Genomic DNA, 26,738 nt, shown 5'->3' with positions numbered 1-26,738 from the left:
AGATAACACTGATTCATCCAGAGGAACTGTGATTTTATCACAAGCATGTAGCTTAAAACCTATAGGCATGCACTGTGATTGAAATCTCACAAGAATCCAGCTACCTTATAAAGTAACAGCTCTTAATCCTGATGTGTCAGTAGTGCTCGTGCATGAACTGTCACACCTAGAAAGAGGTAACAAATATTCAGCACTGCAGGTTTGACTGTACTACACCAATATTTCAGACAGATTTCTTTATTACAAGAGATAAAATACCTTGAGACTTCCATGTTAAATTAATGAAGTAAACTGGTGACAGTAATGTTCAGCAAGACTTATATTCTATTGCAGGGGTGTCAGACTTGTTTTAGTGTGTTCAGCATTTTACAAAACAGCCTGGAAAATAAGTCCAGTTTCAACGTGCATCAGTTTTATGGATTTAGTCATTCTAATATCAAAGAAATGCTACTGCTGTGAATCAATGAAGCGCATTTGCATACTGTAGCTTCTCGGATTTACCACCTTACACACAATACAAAGCTTTGACCATTTGGCCGACCCATTTCCATACCTTTGACAGTCCTGGTCTACAGCTCTGCTAGTAGCTCTGCGAGGCTGCACTCAAACTTACTGGTGCTTTGAGCTAATTGCTTGCATGCTAAAATGCTGATTTTTAGATTGTGACATATTTATGTTTAATGTCTAACATTTTCTCATATGCAGTAAATTTAAATTACAGCAGAGGCTGATAGTAAAATTAGGCTGTTGTTAGTTTGGCTGATGTTACGTCATAAACCATGTTAATGGTACGAGAGTGACTTGATGATGTGCTAAATGAAAAGTCAGGTCATCAGTGTGAACAAAATTCATTTTGAGAGAAACATGACCACACTATATGGCAATCTATGCAATATTTGTCTAGGCCTATTATGCAAAACATAAACTATTAACAGCAAACCAACATTAATGCTTAATTGAAACTTGAAAAAAAAAGTTATTATGCTGGCGAGCAAACATTTCACAACTCTCAGCCTAGTTGTTGAGATGTTGCTTGCTCCGAAGCCACGGCACTACCTTGGCTAAGGATCCAAACAAAGAAAAGCAACATCAAAAGCTTCAGAATTAAAAATTTATGAAAAAGTTTTATGAAATATTTACCTTTACTTGCTCTTCATCTTCATTCTCTGTATGTGCTAATATTTCTTCTTGTATTTTTCCTTTTCGTTGTGCCAGAAAAGGCCCTGTTTTAGTTCCTTTGACCCTTGATCTTTATTACAAACTAAGAAATGCAAGTCTCGGCTGTTGGAATTTTATTTAAATTTTTCTCTGACTACAAACTGTTCCCCTAACTACTAGTGCATGTTTTTGTGCAGTGATCAGAGTGTGTGTGGGTCGAAGGACATCAGGCAGATGGCCTTTTCTTCCTGTTGGTGGTGAGCAGTGGGGGCTATGTAGGTGTAAGAAGGAATGTGCAAGGACAGAGACGTCTTTGACCAGGACCAAAGTTTCTGCTTATTAGTTCACACATCTCTCCCCATGCCTGTGCCTCTCTCCTTGTTTTCCTACCTCCAGTTCTCTTCCTGGATCTTTCTTTCATCTGCATCCCAAACTTATCTCTGCACTCTCTGCCATGCCAACCAACAGACTGGGTAAATAATGTCAATGCTCGGTTACCCGTGGTGGCGGGTTTAACAACGTGAATCTGAGCCTTCATTTAGAACCACGCAGGAAGTCATATTATTCAGGTAGGTGCTGCACATTGTTAAAGAACTGTATTAATTGGCAAAGCTCCAGTAATGAAAGTAAATCCTTGTTATCTTATTGCTTCTCTGGCATATCTGAACTAAGTCTTGATTCCTTCAGATTAATATCAACATGTAGACTTGGTGTAGCAGCACAGTGGCTTTGATCCTCTCAAGCTTTATCTGCACAGTTGAACTGTCTTTTCTCCTTTGCTTTGTGAAATCCAGCAAAGCTTTGTGTGCTATCTTTTATCATCTTCAGCTCCTTTGATTTTGCATTCACATATTGTCTGGAAAATGTTATTACAGGTTGGCTCGGCTTGAGTGGTCAGAGAAAAGAACAAAAGGCAGATATGCTGTCTGTACTGTTAACATAATTGGGGCAGTTTTTAAAGTGTTGAGATGTGATTGCTGTTGGAAACGGTCATGAAACGAAAAAAGAGAGAGATGAGTGTTGTAGCCATAGCAGCAAGACGAATATTGTTTGTGTCACTTTGTGGCATGTCAGTGAAATCTCAGCTGGTTTTTCAGCATCTTAGGAAAACATGCAGTACATATGCTTGACTGAGCAACGCCACATCCAATCAAGGCCATAAATAATGCATGTTTAAAGCTTGACTCATGTTTTTGAAGTTTAAAGCGAGAGACAGAACCACCTAATGTCTTGCACTGTGGGCTGATACATGCCTGCCTAATGCAAATGTGTGCCTATGAGACTGAAATAACATAGATATTTGCATTAAATGACTTATGTAGACATCACTTATCTTTTGTTGTCATTTATAATTTAATTTGCTGCAGAAAAAAAACGATAAACTTGCTTAAAAATAATATGTAATACATTTTGTAAATAGAATATTCCAGGTGCAATGATGCATGACCTTGTGTCTTTATATGATCCTGGCAGCTGCATGAGAAAAGGCTGCAGAAGAGAGAACTGAGGTCCCCGTCTGTCACTCAGTTTGTGCCTCACTCCTGAACCAAACCTCTCTCAGAGCTATCTTTCACCCTTGGGGTATTCCCTTGATGTCTGCAGTGGCGTGGTTGATGGCCGTCATTGTTCAACTCCATTTCACATTTTGACAATTCAGCTTTCCAAGGCAAACAAACAACCATGTTTCTCTTCTGCAACGTGTGTCTTCTGTTTACTCATTTGCATTCATTTTTATTCACAAATGGTGAAGTGAAGTGAATCAAATCTGTCTGTAGAATAGAAAGGCTTTATTATGTGTTCTTATTTTTAAAAGGTGCGCTGGAGATCCTAGTGGGGTCTTTGCAGTGCAAACACTATATGCAAAGTCACACGTGACCCCTGATTACCAGCAAAGGGAAAGAGACACTGAGCCAGGAGGGAGTGGGAGAGATGTGCCGGGTAGTGCTGATTCACACAAGTTTCACCTACACTAACGGGAGCTGTCTGAGGAAAGAAAAGGAAGGGAAGGAAGTGGAGAGATAACAGGAGACGGTAGTGAGGATGAGATGGTTATTATGATTCATATGAAATAGGAAAAAAAACCTACAGCCAATCTGAAGTTGGATGGCCTGCCGAACAGACTGGAAAGGTAGAGAGAAGAGTATATCTGCAGAGGATAGAAAGGAGAATAAATATGCAGGCAGAGGAGTGTAAGGATAAAGAAAGGAGATGAGTGGGCTGAAAGCAAGTCTATTCTTCCGTCTCACCGGGGAGTCATTCACTGAAATGTTGAAAGTGCAGCAAAAGTTCCTTCCTGGTTCATACTGGGCTCAATTAAGCTTGAAAGAGAAATGCTCTGCAACCCGGGATGCAACTCCACCGCTGACCGCCACCTAAACCACAAGGCACTGGTCCTAAGGGCACATGGAGCCCCATGTTTCTCTTTCAAATTGCGCCTGGCCGGGCCCCATGTGCCAAGCTCCAGTCACCAGGTGTTTTCCCTCGAGCCTAGCTGAGGTAGATTAGGCATTTAGCTAGGCCTTCTGGGCGCCTCCTGGTGAGGTGTTTTGTGTATGTCTACCTAGAAGGAGGCCCCAGAGCAGACCCAGTACTAAAGGAGAGATTACTTCTATGGGCTAGTTTGGGAACACCCCAGTGTCCCCCCAGAAGTGGCCGGGGAGAAAGAGGTCTGGGTATCTCTGCTTAGACTGCAGCCGCTGCAGCAGAGAGGAATGGGTAGATATCTTATTAAATATCTTAATTCTTTTGAATATTAATAACGATTATAAATCTTAAACAGTTGTCCTTGAATGAGGACAACTATTTAATATAAGCTGTTTAAACATAACCTGCTTTCACACAAAAGAGCAGGAGAATAATTTCACAACACTGTCTGAGGTTATCCTTTCTCACATAGAAAGGTTTGGGCGAGGGAGTAGCCTGGCTAAAGTGTGCAGGAGGCAGGAGACAGGAGACAGCCACTCACAAGCTGGGAATTCACCAAGACTATAACCTTGGTTTTTCTGACACCGATGCAATCAAACATTACATCGACCTCGTACTCTGGAGCTGGCAGGTTAATGTTAGAGACGACTGGATTGGACTTTTGTGTTCTCACTTGCATCTCTGCAGAATAATCTTTAGAAAAGGGTCATCGTGCAGTGAATATATGACATGGGACAGATTTATTGATTCTCTGAGTCTCTGTAATGTAGTAGAGGGATGAAACACCATTCTTTCAAAATAAATTCCCTAATTTGATGTTTTGATGGTAGTGTAAGAGAGCATTTGTCACAGGTGTTCTGCTGTGTTGAGAGTTGGTGACTGTGAAGGCCTTAGCATATGATTCACACCATTTTCACACTCATCAGACCATTCAGAGACCACTTGAGACCTGGGGATGCTCAAAGAGACCATTCCCATCAGGATAGAGATGTCTCATCACAGGATAAAGGTGATCACCCAGAAAAACTTTGTATTGACACAGCAATCCTTCTTTCCAAGCTTTCGAATAGACCAATTTTATCATCAACATCACGGGAGGTTCTGAGCTTAATTTCTTGATTACTTTGTCTCTACTTTGTACACTTATATTTAGAATAAAAGCATGCATTGACTTTTTTCCTATAAAGTGAGATGAATAACCTTTGAAATTTCATGAATCATCCATAAAATATCAGAAAATAATGGAATTACCAACTCCATTATCAGTTTCAAATGTCTTGTCTTACAAACTTTGACAAAATCCCCCCAAAAGGGAAAATGAAACAAGCCAACAGTAAAAACAAAAAAACAAATGATTCAGTTATTAAAAATAACAATAAATGATCTTTTTTTTTTTAATATGTCAAACACAAGAACTAAAGCTCAATATAAATAAATGAATACAAGACCAAAGATTGGACCTGGCAGGCCAGCATGCAGACCAAGAATCACCTGTGTCGTCTGAAGTCTTTTATGTGTTGTTTTTACAGTCTTTACAGTCCCAGCTAGTTTCAAAAGTAGACATGGTGATAGCTTAATCTGCTTGAGTCGACCACTGAACCTTTAGTGGTTTAAGACTTATTTTGATAGGTGCATATTTGTGTGAGTACTGAGTGCAGTATTTTGTCCCTTTGCTGCTTTAGATGGATGGCTGACTGCTCCAGTGAGTGTTAAAGGTTGGGTTCTTCTGTGGGAGAGATATGATCAACCAGTTTCAAAACAATCTGATAAGAGCCTTCTGACCAACACAGGGGACGCTGCCGGTCATGGTGTGTGAGCGTGTATTTCTGTGTGTGTTATAAAGGCTGAGGGTGTAAGCTCAGATGCCCAGCTGCTGCAAAGGTAAAGGTTGTGAAATGAACACAAGAGACAGGAAGCCTCAGACAGCCCAGTGACCGAACATGAGATTTATCATGACCTGCGAACCTGGAAAAGCTTGTCCTGCTCCGAATGCCACTTATTACTCTGTGTGTGTGTGTGTATTTGTCCGTATGATAGGCCGTGTGTGCTTGTGTGTGTGGACTAACTCCTTGATATTTTTCCCCCTAGCTCCATCAAGAGGATTGCACCTCTTCATATCTAGCCTTGAATACCCCCTCACTCTAAAAGTCTGTGAAAAAGAGGCTTTTTGTCTACGTTTGTTTCCTGAGTTTAATGGATTGGAATAATGGGATAAAACTGCTGGTGTCTCATGAATCAGGTTTTCTGTCTCACAGACCGGACAGGGTTATTGCATATGGCCCCGATTTGTTGACCATGCTTTTGTGTGTGTCGTGCTTCGCATTTTGGGATATTGTTTATTAATGGGTACATAGTCCTTACTGCTTTTAACGATGATGCGCCCTATAAGTTCTAGACTTTATGTGGTCGTGATTGAATAGCATGCAATTGCTGCTTGGCAGATAGTTTGACAAATCTGCTCTCAACAGTCGACATTTTTTGTCTTGGATTCATTATTCACTTTCATGTTAAGAATTAATGTGTCTTGTCTTAGAAGTGACAAAACTCTGTGATTTTATTCCGATAGATTTTATTTTTTAAGACCGTCAAAAAATGGTTGGGAATTGGGTTTATAGCTTTAAAAACATGTTTTTATAGGTTGCTGTGTCTGTATATATGGCTTTCATGTTTGTGAAACAGATCCAGGCTTGTCAGACTCCAAAACATATCAGTTTAATATTGTGAAGAAAGAATTTAACGCATTGGAAAGCCATCACTGTAGCACCGAATCTTTTATCTTTTGTTTCTTTCTCAACTAATGTTATGCCACAACAAAAGTTGAGGGTTTAGTTTTTTTGGTTTTTTTTTTTACCTCAATGGTTTTAAATATAAGAGCAGAACACCATCTATCAGCAATCAATTCAAATTTGTCCAAACTGTAATACTCACCTGTGTGTGTCCTGCTGTGTGTGTGTTTTTAGCTGCGGGGCGGCCTTCGTGGCCGGGATGCCACTGTGTGCCATGCCAGTCCACAGTGGACGGTGAGGGGCAGGAGGAGGGCACTGAGTGTAGGAGACTGAGAGGGGGTGGCCCGAATCAAACAGGAGAAATGAACCTCTGCTGGAATGAGATCAAACGCAAATCGCACAATATCCGGTAAGTTAGCACTCACGCTGGTTTTCACAGAGGTCAAAGCCATTTGGAAAAGCCTGGAACCATCTGTATGGATGATTGTCTCAAAGAAGAATGCCGTATGTACCTGGGAACAGAGGCTGACTGCAGACTTTTTGGGTGAAATGAACCCGTCTTGATTGCTCGCAGTTGACATTCTCAGCTCTATGGTAACAAAATTGCTGATTGCCCTTCTGTATCTGCTAGTTTTTCTCAAAAGATATAAACATGCTTTTTTCAAGGCGCAGATGATTGTAAGCTGCATCCAATCAGCTTTTTTGTTATGGAACTGTTTCACCATCATCACAGTCCAAACACATCTTGGCATGCTGAGATTCACTCAGTTTAACTTAATGTTTCTAAAGCCAGTTATTTCTATTGAAGCACTGATGGAAAGAACGAAAAAGGCAAAGCTTATTCCTGTCCTCTTTATAAGCACTTTAGAGATGCACACTGAAGTAATAATGTAATGTTGGAGTGGCTTTTGGCTTTACAACATCTATACATAGAATTTGTTTGTGCAGCATCTATTAATAATAACCCAGAGTTTTAAAGTCGCACCCTTATTTATGGCTGTTGTCATTTTGTGGTTATATCCCTGTGGGGAAAACAACAAGTTCACATGCAGCCCGTCACACAGTAGCACCGGAGCTAATGTGATATCCATTTACACTGTTCTTTGCTTGTTTCCCATTTTCCACCTAATGATTCTTCATGTTGCTATTCACTGTGTTCAGGTAATTAAAAGCATTGTCTGATAATGTGCTGTCACACAATAACACATTTCACGTCTCTTTCCAGTCAGCTTATTAATTATTCATATAATATAGGTTAATGCTGCCATTGCACAAGTTGTACTTGAGAGATGTGCCAGTGAAAAACAGTTATGTTCATGCTTTGATGCTTAATTGGAAACTGTCCGGGCTTGCTGTATGATTTTTATATCTTCCATTCAACTGGCATCCTGTTTAGACAATTGGCCCCTTAATTGCTTACTTGACCCTGATGTATCTAAGAAGGGGGAGGGGGAGGTTAAGGAAGGATAGTTGTTAAATTGGGTAGGACAGTTTCCCCTGCAGTCCTGTGTAATGAGATCACTATGGATGGCCTGCAGTGGCTGTTTATATCCGAGCAACACTCTGACTTCATCAGGCTGAGAGAGGAAGAGAGGAATACAGGACGACGTCGATGCGGGGAGGAGGAGAGAGATAGAGAACGGGTATTAAATCTTCACACGAGAGAGATGCTATGTAGGAAAAGGGGAGTGGCAAGAGGGAAAGAATGAATGAATGAGGAAGAGCTTTGCCGAAGAGCTGTCTAACCTTGAGGGTGAGTGCTGTCCAGATGAAACGCCTGACTGCGTTCAGTGCCAGCGGCTGGACAAGAGCAGACAACTGGCTTTATAATGGCCTGTCTGGCACTGATTGACAGGTGGTTGAGGCTTTGTTCTAATAAAGTCACGAGAGCTTCCTTCTTTTGTTTAAAGTCTCCTGCATTATCCTTTATAGTATACTGTACCTAGACTGAACTAATTGAAACTTTCCCTGTTGTACTGCAGTATTATTTTCTGAAGTCTGGCTAACAGCTCAGTGAGGTTGTAATTAAGCACTGTAGTGCTTTGAGCTAAGTGCTCTCAGTGACAAATGTGCGCCTTTGCAGTTGAGGTAAGCAGGTGGAAGGTTAACAGGTTTTCCAAAGTAAGCATACTGGCCTTTCCTTTATTCCATTGGAGAAAATACATTTAAACATGCCTAAAATGCCATATAGGCGCATTTTCAGTTAAAAGGAACGACAGAGTCTGTATTACGTGAGACTGCGTTTGTACAAACACAGCTGGCTTTTGAACAGGATGCTGGGATTTGAATCTCATCACAGATCAGGTTTCAGCTTGAATCATTTCCACTCACTGTGTGGTAAGGATTATGAAATGATTATGATTTTGATTAAAATACGTCTTTTTAAAACTTTGAGGGTGGTAGACAACTCTTTTTTTTCACCCATGATTTCTAAGATGCCGATGTCTCTAAAGATGATACTGCCAGTACACATATTATTCTATTTTTATATTTCACACGCAGCATCTGCGTTGGCCAACTTGTTGATAACAGCTTGAGGTTACAACCTTTTCCTTGGAAGGGAGGTTATTTCTTGTGAATCACTGGATCTGTTGTGCTTCACTTTGCCTTTGTTGTTACTGCTTCTTTTTATTGCTTTTCCTTTCGGGTATGTTCTTTTCCTTGTCTTTCTTTCTTTCTGTTTTCCCTCCGTTGTCTCCCTCACTCGCATTAGCATTGCCTGTTTAGTTCTGTGTTCAGTTTCGTCCAGCTGCTCTCCTCGTGTTCTTTTCAGTCCATCCTTTTTGCTTGCCTATGTGCATCTCCGGTGCTCCTAGTTTTCTGTTTTGCTTTCCTTTGCAGCTCCTTCTAGGTTTTCATATTTGGATTTGTGTGCATTAACTAACCTTTTCTTCTGTGTTTGAGTCCCTAAACTTTGTGACACAGGAAAGTAAATTCGCTGCTTATAGAAATTGAAAATGGCATTGCTATCCAGGTATTTGAAGTGATGGTAGAGCTACTTGATTGACAGTAGATGACTTCAGTTCATTCTCATCAAACCATTTAATACATTTTCAGATATTTCTGTTAGATCAAAGTCAACACCTGACCAACACAGACACCCTTACAGCGATGCCCCAAACTCCTGAGTAGACGGGGAAAAGCAGCTTTTCAAAATTTGCTGATTGCCCTGTATGCTCAGAGAATTAAACAAATTAAGATAAGGAGTAAACAGTGTAACAAAATGCATTCTCTAACAGACGGCAGTGGCACTGTGAATTTATCAGCATGACACAGTGTCGCTCAGCTAATTGGACTCAGTGCTGATAACAGAAGGTTAGGGGTTTGATCACTTTTTTGGCGTCTTACATAGAAAATTGGCAAAATCATTACACCATGAGCCACTCCACTCACACTCACCCTCACCAGCTGTGTAGCATGTGCTATTGACTACAAAATAGCACTTTGATGCCTTTGGCAAAATATGTAGACATGCTGTTTTTATTGCTTATATCAAGTTGTGGTTTAATGTCTTATGCAGCACTGAGATAATAGCCCCAAACAAGTGGACCACAGCATTGTATTGCACTGTGTCTATCATAATCACTGCTAACTGATTATGAATACATATATAAAAGAGACATTTATTACTCCAACCATATTGGTGAGACTATTCAGCCATCTGTAACTATTATATAAGAAAATACAGTATGAGAGTGTAGGAGGTTTCAGTGAATTTATGCTATTTTTCTCAGACTGGTTTATAAAGGGATCAGTTGTTCTTTTAGCTCTTTTGTAATTTATTCAGTGGACAATCAGAGAATTATCTTTGATTCCTTTTTCATTTCTCAGTTGTGTCCATTCGACTGGATGCCTTTAATAAATTTGAAAAATCGAGAAAAGGGGGCTTATTTTGCCTTTATTGAGCCATGATATCGCTGAATGAAGCATCTTTTAAAACTGTGAGAGAGAAAAAATGCTAGGCTTGTGCAGCTGTCACATTCCATCTGTCTTTGTAGTTGAACGATCCATTTCAAAGTGAAAATTAATCCAACTAATCCGTGTGTGTTTCTGAAGCTATTATGTCTGTTTGTGATGGTGCTTCTACAGCACTTTGAAAGAAATGGTAATAATGGGCATGTGTGTAATTGACTGACTCTCCTTATATCTTATACTTTATCAGGGTTCTCAGAGGATGAATCTGACTGGCTTTTGGCTTTTACTCTATGCCACTATCCTGTTTATAGCTGTTAGTGAGTGCAGTTCTATTCAGTCCCATTAAACCTGGTTCAGACATCCATGTTTGATTCAGACTATTTACAGACGATAAAATGGGTTGCTAGAATAGCTGTATACTTTGAATGATTGCTTTTTGTCTATTTAAAACCTCTTAGTCTTACTCATCTGCCCCACTGCAAGATTGCTGGCAATCTGACCAAGGCAACAAGTCCTCCAAGTAAACAGTCTTATTAGTTTTTGTTCCTACCATTGAGTGGAGTGTTTCCATTTAATAGAGTGTACACAGTTTACCTTAAAAGGCTGTTGAAATAGAGGTGGAACAAAACAACACCCAACTTTTGATTAGGTTTGAGTTTCATCTCACAGCCCTTGCTGTTCACGTATGTTTTCACTAATTGTTTGGATAAATTTAGACCTGAAATCCACTCGATTATCGGATTAGGGTTGGAGAAGTTGGAGAGTCAAAGAAACTGAATTGCTGGTTAAATCAGGATTGGATGTTGAACTGCTGACCTTATGAGAAAAGACAACGGGCTTAACAATCTTAGCCATGAACAGTGACAATTTCTAATGATTCTTTCAGAACAGGAACAAAATAATGTGTAATGTGACATGGCACTAAGAATCTCCTCAGCCGTGGCATTTATCAATTTAAATGTCATTAGGTGGCACATCAACCTTTTTCCCTTATCAAGATTTTTGTAAAGAGTGAAAAAGATTCATGGATTTAACAGTTTTGGAAAACAAAGGAAGCTTAACATTTAAATGTTCTGCCCATTTTATGTTTGTGTGATTTATTTTACCTAAAATCTTAGAGTTTGTGCAAAAGTCACTGGTTTAAATAGAATTATTTAACATGGCTTCTAGAAGCATCTTAACTATACCACATAACCCCTTCTGTAGAACCAGCTCCCAGTTTGGATTTGGGAGACAGACACCCTCTCTACTTTTAACATTAAAGGCTTAAAGTGTTCCTTTTTGATACAGCATATAGTTAGGGCCGGATCAGGTGACCCTGGACCCTCCCTTAGTTGCACTGCAATAGACACAGGCTGCTGGAGGCTTCCCATAATGGACTGAGTGTTCTTTCTTCACTCACCTTTTTTCACTCTCTGTGTTTATACACCACTCTGCATTAAATCTTAAGTTCTTATTAGTCTCTGGCTCTCTTCCACAATGTGTCTTTTGTCTTGTTTTCCTGCCCTCACCTCATTCTAGTTGTGGCAGATGACTGCGCCTCCCTGAGCCTGGTTACTGTTTCTTCCTGGTAGGAGGGAGTTTTTACTTTTACTACGCCCTCTCTATTGAGTTCAACTGAAAAGTGTAATAACAATTAAATAACACCTGTTTTCGTGAACAAACTAGTTGGTCATTTTAGTGTGGGAGGACAGTTTCAATCATGGCGTTTTTCCAGTGAGGCTGGAGCTACCGCGTCCTATTTTTGCATACTGTTGTAGTCAGACAAAAATAGGCTGTTGCTGAATCATCACAGTTCACTTGCAGGTATGACTTTGCTTCCTCCAAACAGACTTTCTGCCATAGTTTAGTTGATTAGTGTTAACCATATTGATAACAATAACAAGCATTGTTAAGGTTCAGGCTGTGGCACGTAGGGACATGCCCACTGTTATTCACTGCAGGGAATGCCCACAGGGGTTCGTGTGGGTAGCTCAGTGGCATGCTATGAATTTATTTGCCGCATGGCTCAGATAACTGCAGAGAGCCAACCACCTACGCTCAGCGTCTGTCTGAGGGCAAAGGGAGACCTCTGAGTCTGTTTTTGTCTCCATCTTTGTTATTATGACAACACCTCTATCTCTATTCACATCTATCACGTCTACCAGTGTCCTCCTAATTCAAGATATCTTTTATTTCCATTTACTTTGAATTTTTGTACATTTTCCTCTTGCAGATCTCACCTTGTTCTGCTGGTGCTATATTTTTTCTTGTACTATCCTCCACCTCCACATCATCCTATGCTTACTAGCAATTCTAGAGACGGTCCGCCTTTGGTTATTTGTGCCCCACTTTTCCTACATCACCCACAGGAAAAGCTACAGTATGATCCCCGCAGGGCTTATTTAGCTCCAATTACATGTTAATGATAATTAAATTGTTCAAGGCTGGGTGAAAACCTATTCTTCTGTAGTTGCTAGTGACAGGGCCTGATGTATGTGGCACTCTTTTGGGAATTTTAGCCATCAATCATTTAGTCACTCGAAGGAGTGGATTTTGTTTTTACTGCTGCCTGAGAATCATATTGAGATCTAGGAGTTTATTTCAAGAAAAGGCTGCATTCTTCTAAAGTGCTTTGTATATATTTGCTCAGACTCACTATGTCCTTGTAATACTGATGGATGAGGTTTAAGCCACGAGGCTAACTGCTGTAAATGTGGCCCAGATTTCAGGGGTTTTAATTTTACTATTTGTAAGCCTTTTCCGTGTCTTAATCAATTACTAAATCAATTCTATAATAATTTAAAGAGTCCTAACACACTCCTTCCCTCTCTTTCCTTGAGAGACTCCCATTGATGTCACGCATATCATGCTGCTCAAAGCGTATCTGGTGGCAAGGCTGAAAAAACAAACTTTGATACACTTTAATGATAAAACAAATCATTGGGGAAATGGGATCCCCATGAATAATATGGCAAGTTACCACATAGTGTGTGTGTGTGTGTGTGTGTGTGTGTAGGTGTGTGTGTGTGTGTGTGTGTGTGTACAAACATTAATCCCAAGCTGTAAACAGCTTCAAATTAAGCAAGAGTGAGTAGAGCACGGAACTATATCTTCTCACCAGTCATTTGATGCAGAACAAATCAGAAGTGTTTTGTGCAGATTAGAGACAATGTTGGACATTTTGGACTGCTGCAGTGTTTGACTAGCTGTAAAAATAATGAGGCTTTGTGCTCACCCTGTACAGAGGTAAGCTGAATGGTTTATATGAAGCAAATCAAATCCACAAATTGGGAGAAACACCGTCTTTGGGAGTTAGAAGACAATGAGGGATTTGGATGTGTATTTATTTATTTTTACATTAGCCCTGGTTGCATTCATTCTCCCATAGTAAGAGCTGCTTTGGGGTCAAATGTGGATCAGCGAGCTAAAGATTTTTCTATTACACCAAAAAAAATAAATAATAATAATTGTTGTAATTATAGCAGTTGGATACAAATTATAAATATAGCTAAGAATTTAGGTTCTTATAAAGTAGTTACTGTTTCCTACTGGAGTGCAAATGGAAGAAATTATTAATATCAGAAATAAGAGTTTGGCTTTTTAGAGGAGGGAAGAAATAAATTATGATGTAGTCAAAGCAATAATATGACATACGTCTATTCACTCTTAAATTCCACAAAACAGTAAAGTTTTGGTCACATCTTTCCCAAAGTTTGCTTGTAACAAATGTATTGTCAGTTATTCATATCACCTGATAAATCCCATCCACTGTAATATAATGACTGCAAGCTTTTTTGGGGACTTCCCATGTAAGCAGTGGAAATCTAGATATTTGACACTCAACTGCAGAACTATATTTTAATTTACCAGTGAAGGGAGCGTTTTCATCTGCATGATCTTTTGGGTGTCTGTGGATATCTACTAATTGGAAGGTTGGTGGTTCAATCCCCGGTTTCTGCAGTCTGCATGTCAAAGTATCCTTGGGTAAGATACTGAACCCCAAGCTGCTGTCAAATGAGCTCATCAGAGTGTGAATGTTAGATAGAAAGCACTTAGGCATAGAAAAAATGGTTGTATATGAATGGATGAATGAGAAATGTTGTATAAAGCGCTTTGAATGCTTGAATAGAGTAGAAAAGTGCTATATAGGAACCGGTCCATTTAAACATTTACTTTAAAAATTCAAGTATAACTAAACATGAGCAGATGCATATGAGAATCATTTTAAATGTTGGATACACGTTTTACTGTCACTGACCACACTTATTGTGGGTGCTGTCACTCTTTCTGTAACATTCAACTTACCAAATACTTGATCTTGTCCACTGTAAGAACAATGAGAAAGGCAGTTGATTCTAGGTGTCACCAAAACATAACAAGTGTGGCTTGTATTTTAAATCATATCACCTCTCTGTAGTGTCTTTTCTTCTTCCTTATGGATCTAGTTTAAGCTTTGTTGTTGTGCACAATCATTTGTTTAAAACAACTAATTACCTCATATTTTAGCTTCTAAAGGATTAAAAAAATGAATATACAGCATGCATTCATTTAGTTTGTCATTACCTTGCTTAGTGATAAATAAAAAGCTGTTAGTTGAGTAAGTTTCACTGTATGATCTAATTTTTCTTTCTTTTGTCATCTTAGACTGCATTGAGTACTGTGATGAATTAGGACTCAGTAATACCAGGAAAAAAAAAATAAAGGTGTTGCTTTACTGTAACAACTAGAAACCATGAGCTATCCTTGCAAGTGCGCTGTTTAGTTTAAAATTTAGTTGTCTAACGTACTGCTTTGATGTATAAAAGTATAATAGTAAAAGTATTTGCTTTAAAAGTTCATACCAGTTTTGACTCTTTATCTTCATTTAAAAGGTCTGGAAACTGCAAAGAGAGGCAAGTGACAGAGCAGGTATCTTCTACACTCTTTAGAAATATGGAAATATAGAAATTAGTAGAGGCCAGTTGAGTACAGTGAAGTCACTGTCATGTTCAAGAAACCAATTTGAGATGGTAAATTAGTAGTTTCCGAAGTACTCATACCAACCAGTCTGTGTACAACCATGCCATGCCAAAGTCACGTATATAACCTTTCTTTCCCATCCTGATGCTGAACTTTAGCAGATAACATGTCTTCGTCACAAAATATATTGTTCCTGCCATGTGATTGGCTAAAGATATTTGTCTACAAATAGTTGAATAGGTGTACCTAATGAAGTAGCCAGTGAGTTTTTATGACAGTTGTAATGTTCCACATATTGGGCACTTTTAAAGAAGACCTACTTTTTTATCTACCTTCCTAAAACACTGAAAAACAAACAAAACATTAATAAACACAGTTTCTCATTACGAAAGGTAACAACACAAACACAAATTCTTCTAGTGTCCCTGCAGCAGGACAATATTAGTAAAAATGGTTGTAATGATTATTATTATTTGCTGAAGGAGGTGTTTATTTAAGTGGCTATGTCATACCAGCTTTTCTGATATGGCTCTGCAGCTTCCCAAACGTTATTAGTTTGATTCAGCAGAGACACCAGCAATACACTGACTGCACAGTGCTTTAGCGAGGCAGTGTGATGAATGGCTGATGACTACCCCCTCTTCAGTCCTACTCTTAGAATGTTTCTAAAGCAGATAATGTAGTTGTTTAAATCTCTGAGTATTGAAAGTTCCATAATTTGCTACTTTACTAAAATATGTTAACAGTTTCGCACTTCTGTCAGCTTCTTGTTCTGCTTGCTCTTCCGCAACAAGCTATCTATATTGAATGAAAGGGGAAGTAGTGATATTTAGGCAATGCAACTAACCAACGAAGGACGGATCCACTCTGGAGTCCCAGCACCTCTCCATGTGGCTTATTGTTAAAATTTGACAGATTAAAAACAGGAAGAAAAAAAAATTCCGCAGAGTCTCATAAGCATAAAATAGTGATAAGTATGCTGATCCATGTCTGGATGAATGAACATAAACACATTAACTTCCACAATCAGTAAAACGAAATAATGTTTCTGGGGGAAAACATCTGCTCTGCAGGCTCACACCAATATGCACAGAATAAATCTGGAAAATATATCACTGGTTTTCCTTTTTGTCTTGACACTGAACATATACACTCAGGTGTTAAAGAGGAGTGGGATTGTATGACCATTTCAGCAGTGATCTCTCGTGCTTCTTATTTGTCATCTTTTATTTCTTTCAAGTGTCTCAGCTTCTCCTAACACCTTTTACACCTTCCCTACTCTGTGCTGTGCTAATGATACATCCTGGGTATCTGCTGGGGGGAAAAAGCAACCTTATTTGTATTCATATGTACCCACTCAACCCTTGTCTGTATATCCATGTCTGTGCATTTGCATTTGCATTGAAATTCCGCCCGGTTTTCATTCACATCTTTACATACCAGTGCAATGTCAAATTGCTCTCTGTAATATGCGAAGCATTATAGCAAGATACATTTATAATACCATATCTTTATTTTCTACAGTATTTTCTACTGTACATATTGTAGGCATCTAGCAGAACCCACTGAGACTATATTGACATATTGTATTATAATTATGATGTGGAAATGTGCATGATTCATATAGGACATTCTGAATGTAGATAATTATAGCAGTGAGTCACTGATTAAGATGGTTTAGTTTCTGTTCTTAAAGGTAAAGAAGGAAAAGAAAGTAGAGAAAACTATCTTCTCTGTTGAAGTAACCAAATAGATTGCTTTATATGTCTAAATATTCCTCAAGTTGAGAATTGCTACTAAGGAACAGCGTCAGTATTTTTGGTTTCTTTTCTTTTTTTATTAATGTTTGTTTTGTCGCTCAGAGCTCGAAGCATGCACAGTTTCCTCTATTAACTCATGCCGCTGTGAGGAATTTGTTACAGGAATGTGTTCCCCATGGCTGTTATATTTTTTATATATTCAAATGCATACAGTATTTCCAATTGTGGAAAATGGCTTCAGTAGGTGCTCTGCTCATGTCATTCGTCACGTCTGTTCCCCACAAATATCAGTAAGATTGCTCTTGGAAGAAATCCTTTAGGCTAGGAATCAGTAAAACTCCTCCGCCACAGGAGGAGTCTCTGAATGCATCATGCATGACACGATCTACCCCTACAGAGTACAAAATCAAAAAGGGAAAGAGGAGGGAGAAGCTTGGGAAAAGCTGGTAAACATGAACATGCTGTTAGCAGTGTACTTTTATGACAGCATATAATTTATTGATATTGACAGTCACAACTTTAAATTACCTACTGTTGTGATTTTCAAATGCTTTGCAGTGTGAGAAACTTATTTTTGTGCTCAAAATAGGCTCTATGCCAGTATGGTAATCCAGCTCCAAAGATTTTGGTCTATGGATTACACTGGGATATGTGCACATGTGTGTCTCTATATAGTTCATAAAATATATGGAGACACACTAGTTCTTATTTGTTTACATAAAATTACAACTAGTGTGTCTCTATATGGAATAGGTTTTTATCCAAATTTTCCCAAAGGGTTTTTTAACACAGCAAGACATTGTCAGCGGGCTGGGTCTGTGATCCAGCATTCTGAGTTTATTTTGTATTTTTGATTGTTAAATTGAAATCATGTGAAGTTCTTCTGTTATTATTTTAGTTTACGTTTAGTCGAGTTTTGGTCCAGTTATGTTTCTTCTATGTCTCCTTGTGTCTTTTGAGTCTCCCCGTGTATTTCATGTCTGCATGTTGCATGTTCTATTTGTCAAGCTCATGTTGTCTTGTCTACGTCCCTTTTCTTGTTCCTGTTTTATTGTGAAGAGTCTGATGTTCCATGTTCAGTGTGTTTAGTTGTACTTCCCCTGTGGCGTTCAGGTTCATTTGTGTCAGCTGTTTTCCCCAGGTGTTCTCACTTCCCTCATTACCCTCCTGTGTATTCAAGTCATCTGTCTCCCTTTGTTCATTGTCGGTTCGTCTGTTTTTCTCCCTCTACGTCACGTCAGGTCTCTCGTGATTCTGTTCATGTTCAGGTCCATGTTCATGTTTTCTCGTCATAGTTTCTCGCATGCACCTGCTCAGGTTCGTGTTCATGTTTCTCCTGTCATAGTTGTTCATAGTTATTTCCAGTTTAGGTTTTAGTTCTTGCTCCTGTTTGCCTTGCTTTTCTTTTGTTTTCATGTTTTTACAGCCAAATAAATGGCTCCCTTTTTGTTTAAACTTCACTGCCATCTCTCCCTTGTCTGCTTTTTGGGTCCACACTGCAAATATATCAGCTGCTCAGCCGTGACAGAGGTTTTCAACAAATAATTTGTAAACATGCAAAAATTGTTGTTGTTTTTTTAAAAAAAGCACAAATTGTACATTGTATTTTCATAGAATAACATTGTTTTTCCAGAAAAAACAAAAATTAACAGCGTTAATATTATTCACCCCCTATTCAGCAGAAACCACTGCTCTCCAAAAGTATACTTTAACTTCATTTAGTTTAAAGCTAGTAAAATCAAGATAAAACTTAGGGTTATCTTCCAATTTATGCACAGTCTAAAAACTTCAAGGATTTGAGCCATCACTTGAAAAAACATTGTGCTGAAAATAAAATTGTCAGATTTAGTAAGCTATGGTTTTTAGGACTCAAGTGCAGGATCCAGAAGAACCCTTGGTCCAAGAAGAGGCTGACCGTGGGCAGGCAGGTGATCTAGGAGCACTTCTGGAAAACAGTGAATTGTGATCCAAGGCAGCAGGAAATAAGCAGCGTCCTCATGTAAGTGCACATGAGACTAACGGCAGTTAATTGCATCTGATGATTTGCAGGAGATCCCAAGAGGAGAGACAACCTCTAGCTCCACCTCAACAGGTGGAGGATAATAGCTGCTTTCCAAAAACAAACTGCAAACCCACGGAACCAGGCCTCATATGAAAATACATCAGTTTAGGCTTGAGGAAAATGAATGCTGATGCTCACAAAGCAGGAGATGAATATACAAAGTTATCACAGCATTTATAAGTGTCAAGAACTGGAGTGAAAACGTCATCAAGAAATTCTTAGAGTGTCACAAAGTACAGAACATAGAAGCCTGGCAGAGAAAGAAAGCAAAAGATTTCAAAGACTCTGGAGTGAAAACCAGTGAGAGATGTGTCCAAAGACCCCAGAACAACTGCCAAGACACTCATGGATGCCTTAGCCAAGTTGGGAACTGTGGTCTCAAAGAAGACAATCACTAGAATCGTGCACAGTAATATATAGTGAGGTTACAGACCAAGAAAAACTTTTGCAGAACAGACAATGGAGAAAGATTATGGATACTGGAAGTGAGTTCTGTAGTCAGATGAGACTAAACTAAAGCTCTTTGGCCACAGAGATGCTGCTTATGGTTGAAGAAAGAAGGGAGAGGCACATAACCCAAAGAAGACTGTCTCAACAGTGAAACATGGCGGTGGGAGTATTATGCTGTGGGATGCTTCAGTGCAACTAGAACTGGGAATCTCATTAAAGTGCAAAGGATGAAGAAAGAAGCTTATGTGAAGATTTTAAAAGAAAACCTCCAGCAGTCAGCAGATAACTGTTAGCAAAAAGAATATAGAATTGACTATTAGCATCAGGAGGGGCTAACAATTTTGACTCTGCCAGGATATATATATAAAAAAAAAGACAATATGACATGTTAAAAAACCCCACACTGGCATAACTATGCTCACTGTACATTTACTTATTTGAGACAGGTTGCATTTTATTGCAAATGTCGGCAACAAAACATGCTACAAGATTTAGTCTAAAAACATAGCCTACTATTTTTAAAATATGTGCACTTTTCTGAGGAAAGACAATTAGAGACTGCAATTGGAGGCAAAAAGTAGTTGAACAGCAAGAAAGTAGTTTCTGCTCCAACAGGAGGAAAATTAATTTTAAATGTTAGCAATAGACCATTAGAGTTCTGTTCAAATCCATTTTTGTACTAATGATATGAAAGAGCCCCAGCCATTTATTGCTGCTTCTTGAATTACTTATCCAAATGTTGCAATGTCTTTTATCTGAACATTTAATTTTTCATTAATTTCTTATAGTTGTGTTTTGGCTTTTCATTCCACAAAGACATGAAGATTGGAAAAACAAACAAGCAAAAAAAAAAAGACAAACCATAAGTTCTGATTGGTCATTTTAGTGATCCTTCTCATTTTTCTTGATCAGGTCATAAATTTATATTTTGCTAATGTGACAGATTGAGCCACTTACCAGCCAAAGGTTTTGTGTAGTTAGATATATGGGAGTGGCTTAAGAGTTGGGAGTTTGCCTTGTAATCGGAAGGTTGCCAGTTCGAGCCCCGGCTTGGACAGTCTCGGTCGTTGTGTCCTTGGGCAAGACACTTCACCCGTTGCCTACTGGTGGTGGTCAGAGGGCCCGGTGGCACCAGTGTCCGGCAGCCTTGCCTCTGTCAGTGCGCCCCAGGGTGGCTGTGGCTACAATGTAGCTGCCATCACCAGTGTGTGAGGCACCAGCGCTTTGGGGTCCTTAGGGACTAGAAAAGTGCTATACGTTGTGTTGTGATGTGTCATATCGTGTCGTGTTGTGTTATATGTAGTGCCGACGTAGGACAGTTTTCCAATTTCATTGTACTACTGTACTATGTATGACTGTGCAATGACAATAAAGAGTTATCTTATCTTATCATACAAATACAGGCCATTTACCATTTGAAACATTCAAAGACTCACTTTTTTTGGCAGCAAACTGAAAGTACCCAAAGGACGACTTGGTTCGTTGGTGGAAAGCTTTCTAATGTGCTGATTATCTGCAACATTTAATTATGACAGAGTGGGTTGAAAACAAAAAAAAGGTTAATCCTTTATTGTATGAAGGTAAAAACAATCAAATTGAGTATAAAGCAGAATTCAAAACCAAAAGGAGATTTGGGGAAAAAAAAATAATTCTTTATACATAATTGAACAAAATGCAGTGGTTGTATCAACAGGGCTCATCACATTGGCAGCTCTCTTGCAATGTCTTTGCAATTGAGAAAGAATGAGATGAGGGGGCTGTGCTCAAAGCTTCTCTGGGCCCCGAGGCAACACGCTAGCACGCTACTCTCTTCTAAATCAGGAGAAACACTGAGCATATCCTCCTATGCATGAATTAATCATCAAACCAAGCACTATGTTTCTCTCTGTAATCTTTCTCACCGATTAGGGAATTGGAGTTTTGTTTGACCATATTATTTACTTTCGATGCTAAATCTCAATAAATATTGACACACACCATTAATTTTCATGTAACACATTATTTCACCTGGTAGAACACTGACTTACACTGAAAGGTTAACCAAGGAGCAATGCAATCTTATATTTACACCCAGAACATTGTGATTGGCATTCTTCTCCAGAGCCACCACAGCGATGAGCTGATAATGATGCAGTGTCGTTTTCAAGGACACGGGGATGTTGATTGTTACCTCAGCTGCTGTAGCAAGAATCTGTTTATTCATATTCACAACAAAGATCAGTCTCTCTAATGTTGGGTGGCATATTTTATCTCTTATGAATCCATCGCATGACGCTAATCCAGGAAATGAAAAGGTCTGCATTCTTCACTATGACAATATCTGGTATTTTGAGTACCAGTCTCAATTCAGACCAGAGTATCTCATCGTGTGTGCTCGTGCAACTGGCTGCCTTTCAATCATTAGACTGTTGTTTGTGATGCCAGCAGATGACTCTGTACGTTGAGCGTGTGCCGTGTCAAGGGCAGACACAGGAAGCAGTCTGCCATGCACTCAAGCATTGCCATTAGCCCATTTGTATCGATTATTTCTGGCATTGCCATCAAGCCTGTTGGCTATTTTTGAGCAGCTTGAGACAGGCATAGATACAGGCCTATGCACAGCACAAACACGAACAGACCCACAGAATGTTTTTGTTTTTGGTTAATTTTCTCCCTTTGTTCTTCAATGTGAAAAAAAGTTTTCTCTGCGCAATCCTGTAGGAAACTAGGTGCACGCCTACTGCTTCCTTAGGAATTTAGAGGGTACTACTACTGGCAGCCAGATGCTACTAAGGGAAAAAATGTGACCACTTCTGCAAAAGCAGACGTTTTAGGCAGTTTTCTGGTCTCAGCCATTCAGGTGTGTGTTGATTGAATGCCGCAATCTTCCCAGGAGTAGACATCTCAACAAAAGCTTTCCCCACATACAATGGTCAGACAAATTACAAACAAAAGAAAACAAATGAGCAAATACTAAAAACCGCATATCACCACAAAGATGCCATATCGTCTATCAAAACCTAGACTGAATAAGTTTGGATAAAGTAAGAACAGCTCACCCACCAAACCTTTTCCTCTTTTGGTCCTTTCTTCCCTCTTTTTGGACACATACAGGCAAAATCCCTGGCATCTCCTTATCCAGTGCAGCAGAGGCTGACCCACAAAAAAACCTAAATGAATATCATGATGTTTCCAGTTGAGATAAAATAACTTCAGTCAGCCTCACGTACTGGCAAACCTTAAGCCTGGGCTCCCTGTAGCTTAGCAGGGCAGGAGTTGTTCTTGGCAGCCCTCACCATGTGACAGCGATTACATTCCAGCACAGCGCTCTATTTGTTTCACCCTCGGTGTGTGTAATGGAAAGCAGTGATCAGCGAATGCGCTCTGAGCTGTGTATGTGCGTGTTTCTTCGTGCCTGTTCTGATTGCTTGTGTGAATGTCTGCTGCATAGTTCGAAGCATTTTGAAGCTTCTCTGCAAAAGTGTCAGGGTCATCTTTTGATGGATGACCTTACTTAGATATATCCGAGGCCCTGGTTTGCTCTTACTTGAAACAGAAAACTCATTCCATTCATGCTGAGTGATTGTATGTGTGTATTTTTGGTATGGTTGTGTGTGTGTCCTCACGCCTGTTATGGACTGACAGCCTCTTCTGCAGGGGCCATGGAAAAACAGCTCCTCTCTGATTCAATTACCACAGCGAGTACAGCTGGAGGGGCAACAAGAGGCTAGGGGACATCATGGTCTGGTTCACACAGGTTTTCTGACACAGGGTTGAACAAAGAGGCCTATCAGTTCTGAAACGTGCACTTACAAGCTTGATTTCACCTTTCTGTCTTTTTCTCCTTAAAGTCTCGAAGCTTTCCCCACATGCGATTTCTGAAACTGCCATCGCTGACCTGACACCTAATCCCTTATGTGTCAGAGCCCATCTATGCTGAATTCAATTTGGATAATATTGCCTTACAGTCCTTTTTTCAGTCAGTAATATGGAATCGGCGATGGTGGCATGCTGTTGGTTCAGGTTGAAAGATTATAGATAAGTATTTGCTTAAACTCCATTTAGCAGCATGTAATTAACTAACTTTGTGTCTTGCAGAAGTTCATCTCTGGTGGTTTTCTATTTAATTGCAGCTAAAATCTTAAAGATTTTGCTTTGATTTCACATAAATTGTCATCTGAATCAAGTTAGGTTTTTGCAAAGTCCTCTCTCATTTACAGATGTGAGCAGTAACACGTCTTTTTCACTCTTGCTTTCACTCCCACTCATCATCTTTGATGTGACAGTGCTGGCAAATTGTGATGTGCAGGAATAATGATATTTGAGTGCTGGCTTCTGGTGTGTAATTGAAACACGAGGAAGCTTTCACATTGCCCCCACACTGCCGGCGCCAACTGTGCTACAAAAGCAGTACTTCCCTCAGATATCTCTTATGCTGCTGGCAGGTGGCGAACAGATAACTTCCTTCTGTCATGTGAACCTAGTTCACTTCAGCCTGGAAAATACTGTCATCTACAACTCTGTGCCTCTCACCTTGCACCGCTACCATGTGGGATTCTACATAAAAGACATTGCATGCATCTTTGATTAAAAGAAATAGAATAGTCCAGTATTGCATCTCATTTAGCAGCAGTTACAGAATTTTCAGATTTACCATAAAAATCTCAAGTCATTTTTGACATAGTAAATCTTCTCTGATTTCAGACAAAAGTAGACCAAAAACGTAGCTACTATCCTTGTTCCAACTTTTACTGACTCAAAAGACTGAAAAAGTGTTGCTATCAACTTTTTGTAACACATACATTTAAAATATCCCCTTGCTTCATAGATTAAAAGACTGCAAAAAAAGAACAAAAGTATTTATATTTAGCAAATATAATAAAGAAAATGTAGCATTGTACTGTCATTTCACCATCACCCTGTCCATGGATCCAGTAATGCTGTCATTGTACTTGAAATTAAGGCATTCATTTATACAGATTTTTGTGTGTTCACGTTGGAAGTACAGTGTTACATATAGTGCTACTCTATACTCGATCATATGTGTCTACCAATATGTTTAAAGTCTCTTTCTCTTTCTTGCTGATAAACACTTAAAAGGTGCTAAAGTATTTTAACTCTGCATTTTTATGTCCATGTTTTCCTGGTGGCAGTCTTTCCTCCTGGCCTTTTGCAGGCAAGATGCTTCACACCTTGGCATATTGTTGCTACCTCTGTGTATAAGTTGTCTTTTAAATTATCACATGCTACCTCTCTCTAGCTTAGATAACCAAACATTACCATCTGAAGCTTACTTCAGAATTGATAAACCCAAGCTAACAAAAGATGCCCGTGTTAAATCTTTAGATTATGAATAATTCAAGATTGTTTAAAGGTATGTTGTCTGAGCTTGTTTTAGAATTAACTAAGTTTTTGACTTATTCATCATCTAAACACAGTTTTGACTCTCGTTCTCAAATAAAAATTAAACATAGAGCAACACATTTGTGGGAACATTCTTTGACCTTTTTTAACCTCTCCGCTTCACACCAAACCAGAATGAGTGCCATTTAAGACCTACCACTTAGTTCTTTTATTCAAATGTTAGTGGGTTGTTATCTTGCTGTAGGATGTACACCTGACCAACCAGTCTGTCTTCCTTTATTACTTGCCCTTTGCTCACCATTCTCGTAGCTATAAAAAGTACTTCCTGCAGTATTGTCCTGATAATGTATTCCATCTGGTGGGAACAACAAAATAATCAGCATAAATTGGGCCATCTGTGGGAACTGTTTGAAAACCTTTTAAGGATTAATTCATATCACTGCTGCAAAAAAGCTACAATTTTCTTTATCCTTGAAAAAGCAAATTTCTCATGAAATATATTTTCATTTCACCTTGGACAGTGTGCTACTTACCTTTAGACTCTTAAGGTTGGACTTCAAATGGAAAAATACCTGGGTGACTACTGGAAAAATAACATGGCATGCAGGTGATATTAAGAGTCATTACTGAACTGCAAATTCAAGTGACACTGCTAATGAGTGGTTTAGAAGTTATCTAAGAAAACATGTAAACATGTTGCTATTGTGCAAAATAGGCTGCAGTGACCAACTGTCATCTGCAGCATTTATTTGGTGAGTTGGAAAATCCTACTGTTTGCTAAAGCAATGTGTTGCTGTGTGTGCTGGCAGGGTGCGGCTAGAGGCTTTCTCCGACAACAGCGGGAAGCTGCAGCTCTCCCTGCAGGAGATCATAGAATGGCTGACGGCCAAGGACGAGGAGCTGTCGGAGCAGCTGCCCATAGGAGGTGATGTGGGAGCTGTCCAGCACCAGAGGGAGTTCCACCAGGTAACGTGGATAATTCCTTTTCAGTACCCAGTTTACAAGATGTGGTTATTCTCAAAAGGAAAATTAGATACACAGCTTATTCATACTGAAAAATTAGCCAAAGAAAACCATATATGTATATAAAATACAACAGAAACTAAAATGCATAAATGCATTCTTTGATTATATGTGATAGAGGGGATAAGATTCTTGCTATATTAAAGGATTTTCTTCTCAATTTTAAAAGCCATATATCTATGTCCATATTAGACAATATGAAATTATACTGGGAGCATGCTCGAGGTCATGTGCTGATAGTTCATTAACCAAAAAGTCTCCATGCTGATGTTGCCTCATGTAGAACACTAAACCCCCCAAATGCCCCTGTTGTGTCAGTATGGATAAATCACTTTGATCAGTATAAAGTCTAGAAAACGCCTAAATAAATGCAGCCCATTTACCTGTGTGATGTGTGGTTTTTGGGGCAGTGTCTGCACTTTTTTCTTTTACTTGATAAAAGCTAAAATAGTCCAGATTTGAATCAGGGGAATATTCTGGATTTGAATCTTCAGCAGAGCAGTAATAAAAGCACAAGGATAAGCATGCTTGGAGTTTGCAGATAACAAGTCTCTATTCTGCCAGCTTTTGCAGATATCCGAGATATCGATCAAACCGGCATCTATTGTCCAGTTTGAATCAATACTAGATAACTGAAACTTTCTCCAAGTTTAGCTGTCGTTGATACTATTGATGGAGGCATTGATGGAGTACACTGCAGGATGCTCGGATCTCCAAAAGACAGCTGGCGAATACACAAAGAAACGGGTTTACTAACTAAGTGAAATAATAATGAAAGAAATTCAAACTTTGAAACCCTCCAATCAAATGCAAGCTATACCAGCTCACTTTTTTTTGGTTCACTCAGGAACAGCTTAAACAAACTGCTCCAACTAACCAGGTTAATCTAAGGAATGAGCCTGCTCTTTTTCAACTTGACTGAACCACAGCCGCAAC

The 26,738-nt window shown here is 39.2% G+C and overlaps 1 protein-coding gene across 6 annotated transcripts in view; it reads left to right on the top strand.

Moving 5' to 3' along the window:
- Positions 1-26,738, top strand: part of drp2 (dystrophin related protein 2) — a 111,339-nt gene that overhangs the window by 32,144 nt on the left and 52,457 nt on the right. For 5 of the 6 annotated variants that reach the window (XM_026145344.1, XM_026145307.1, XM_026145334.1 and 2 more), the window contains exons 2-3: positions 6,543-6,717; positions 25,589-25,745. In XM_026145344.1, the coding sequence (XP_026001129.1) occupies positions 6,671-6,717; positions 25,589-25,745 (204 nt within the window). In that variant the 5' untranslated portion in view covers positions 6,543-6,670. Of the gene's footprint in view, positions 1-1,172; positions 1,728-6,542; positions 6,718-25,588; positions 25,746-26,738 lie in introns of those variants that run through there. The other variant, XM_026145315.1, reaches the window with a different exon arrangement.

The sequence above is a fragment of the Astatotilapia calliptera genome, chromosome 2 (genome assembly GCF_900246225.1).
Source record: "Astatotilapia calliptera chromosome 2, fAstCal1.2, whole genome shotgun sequence".
In the NCBI taxonomy this organism is placed as follows: Eukaryota; Metazoa; Chordata; class Actinopteri; order Cichliformes; family Cichlidae; genus Astatotilapia; species Astatotilapia calliptera.
This window is presented reverse-complemented; position numbering and strand designations above follow the sequence as displayed.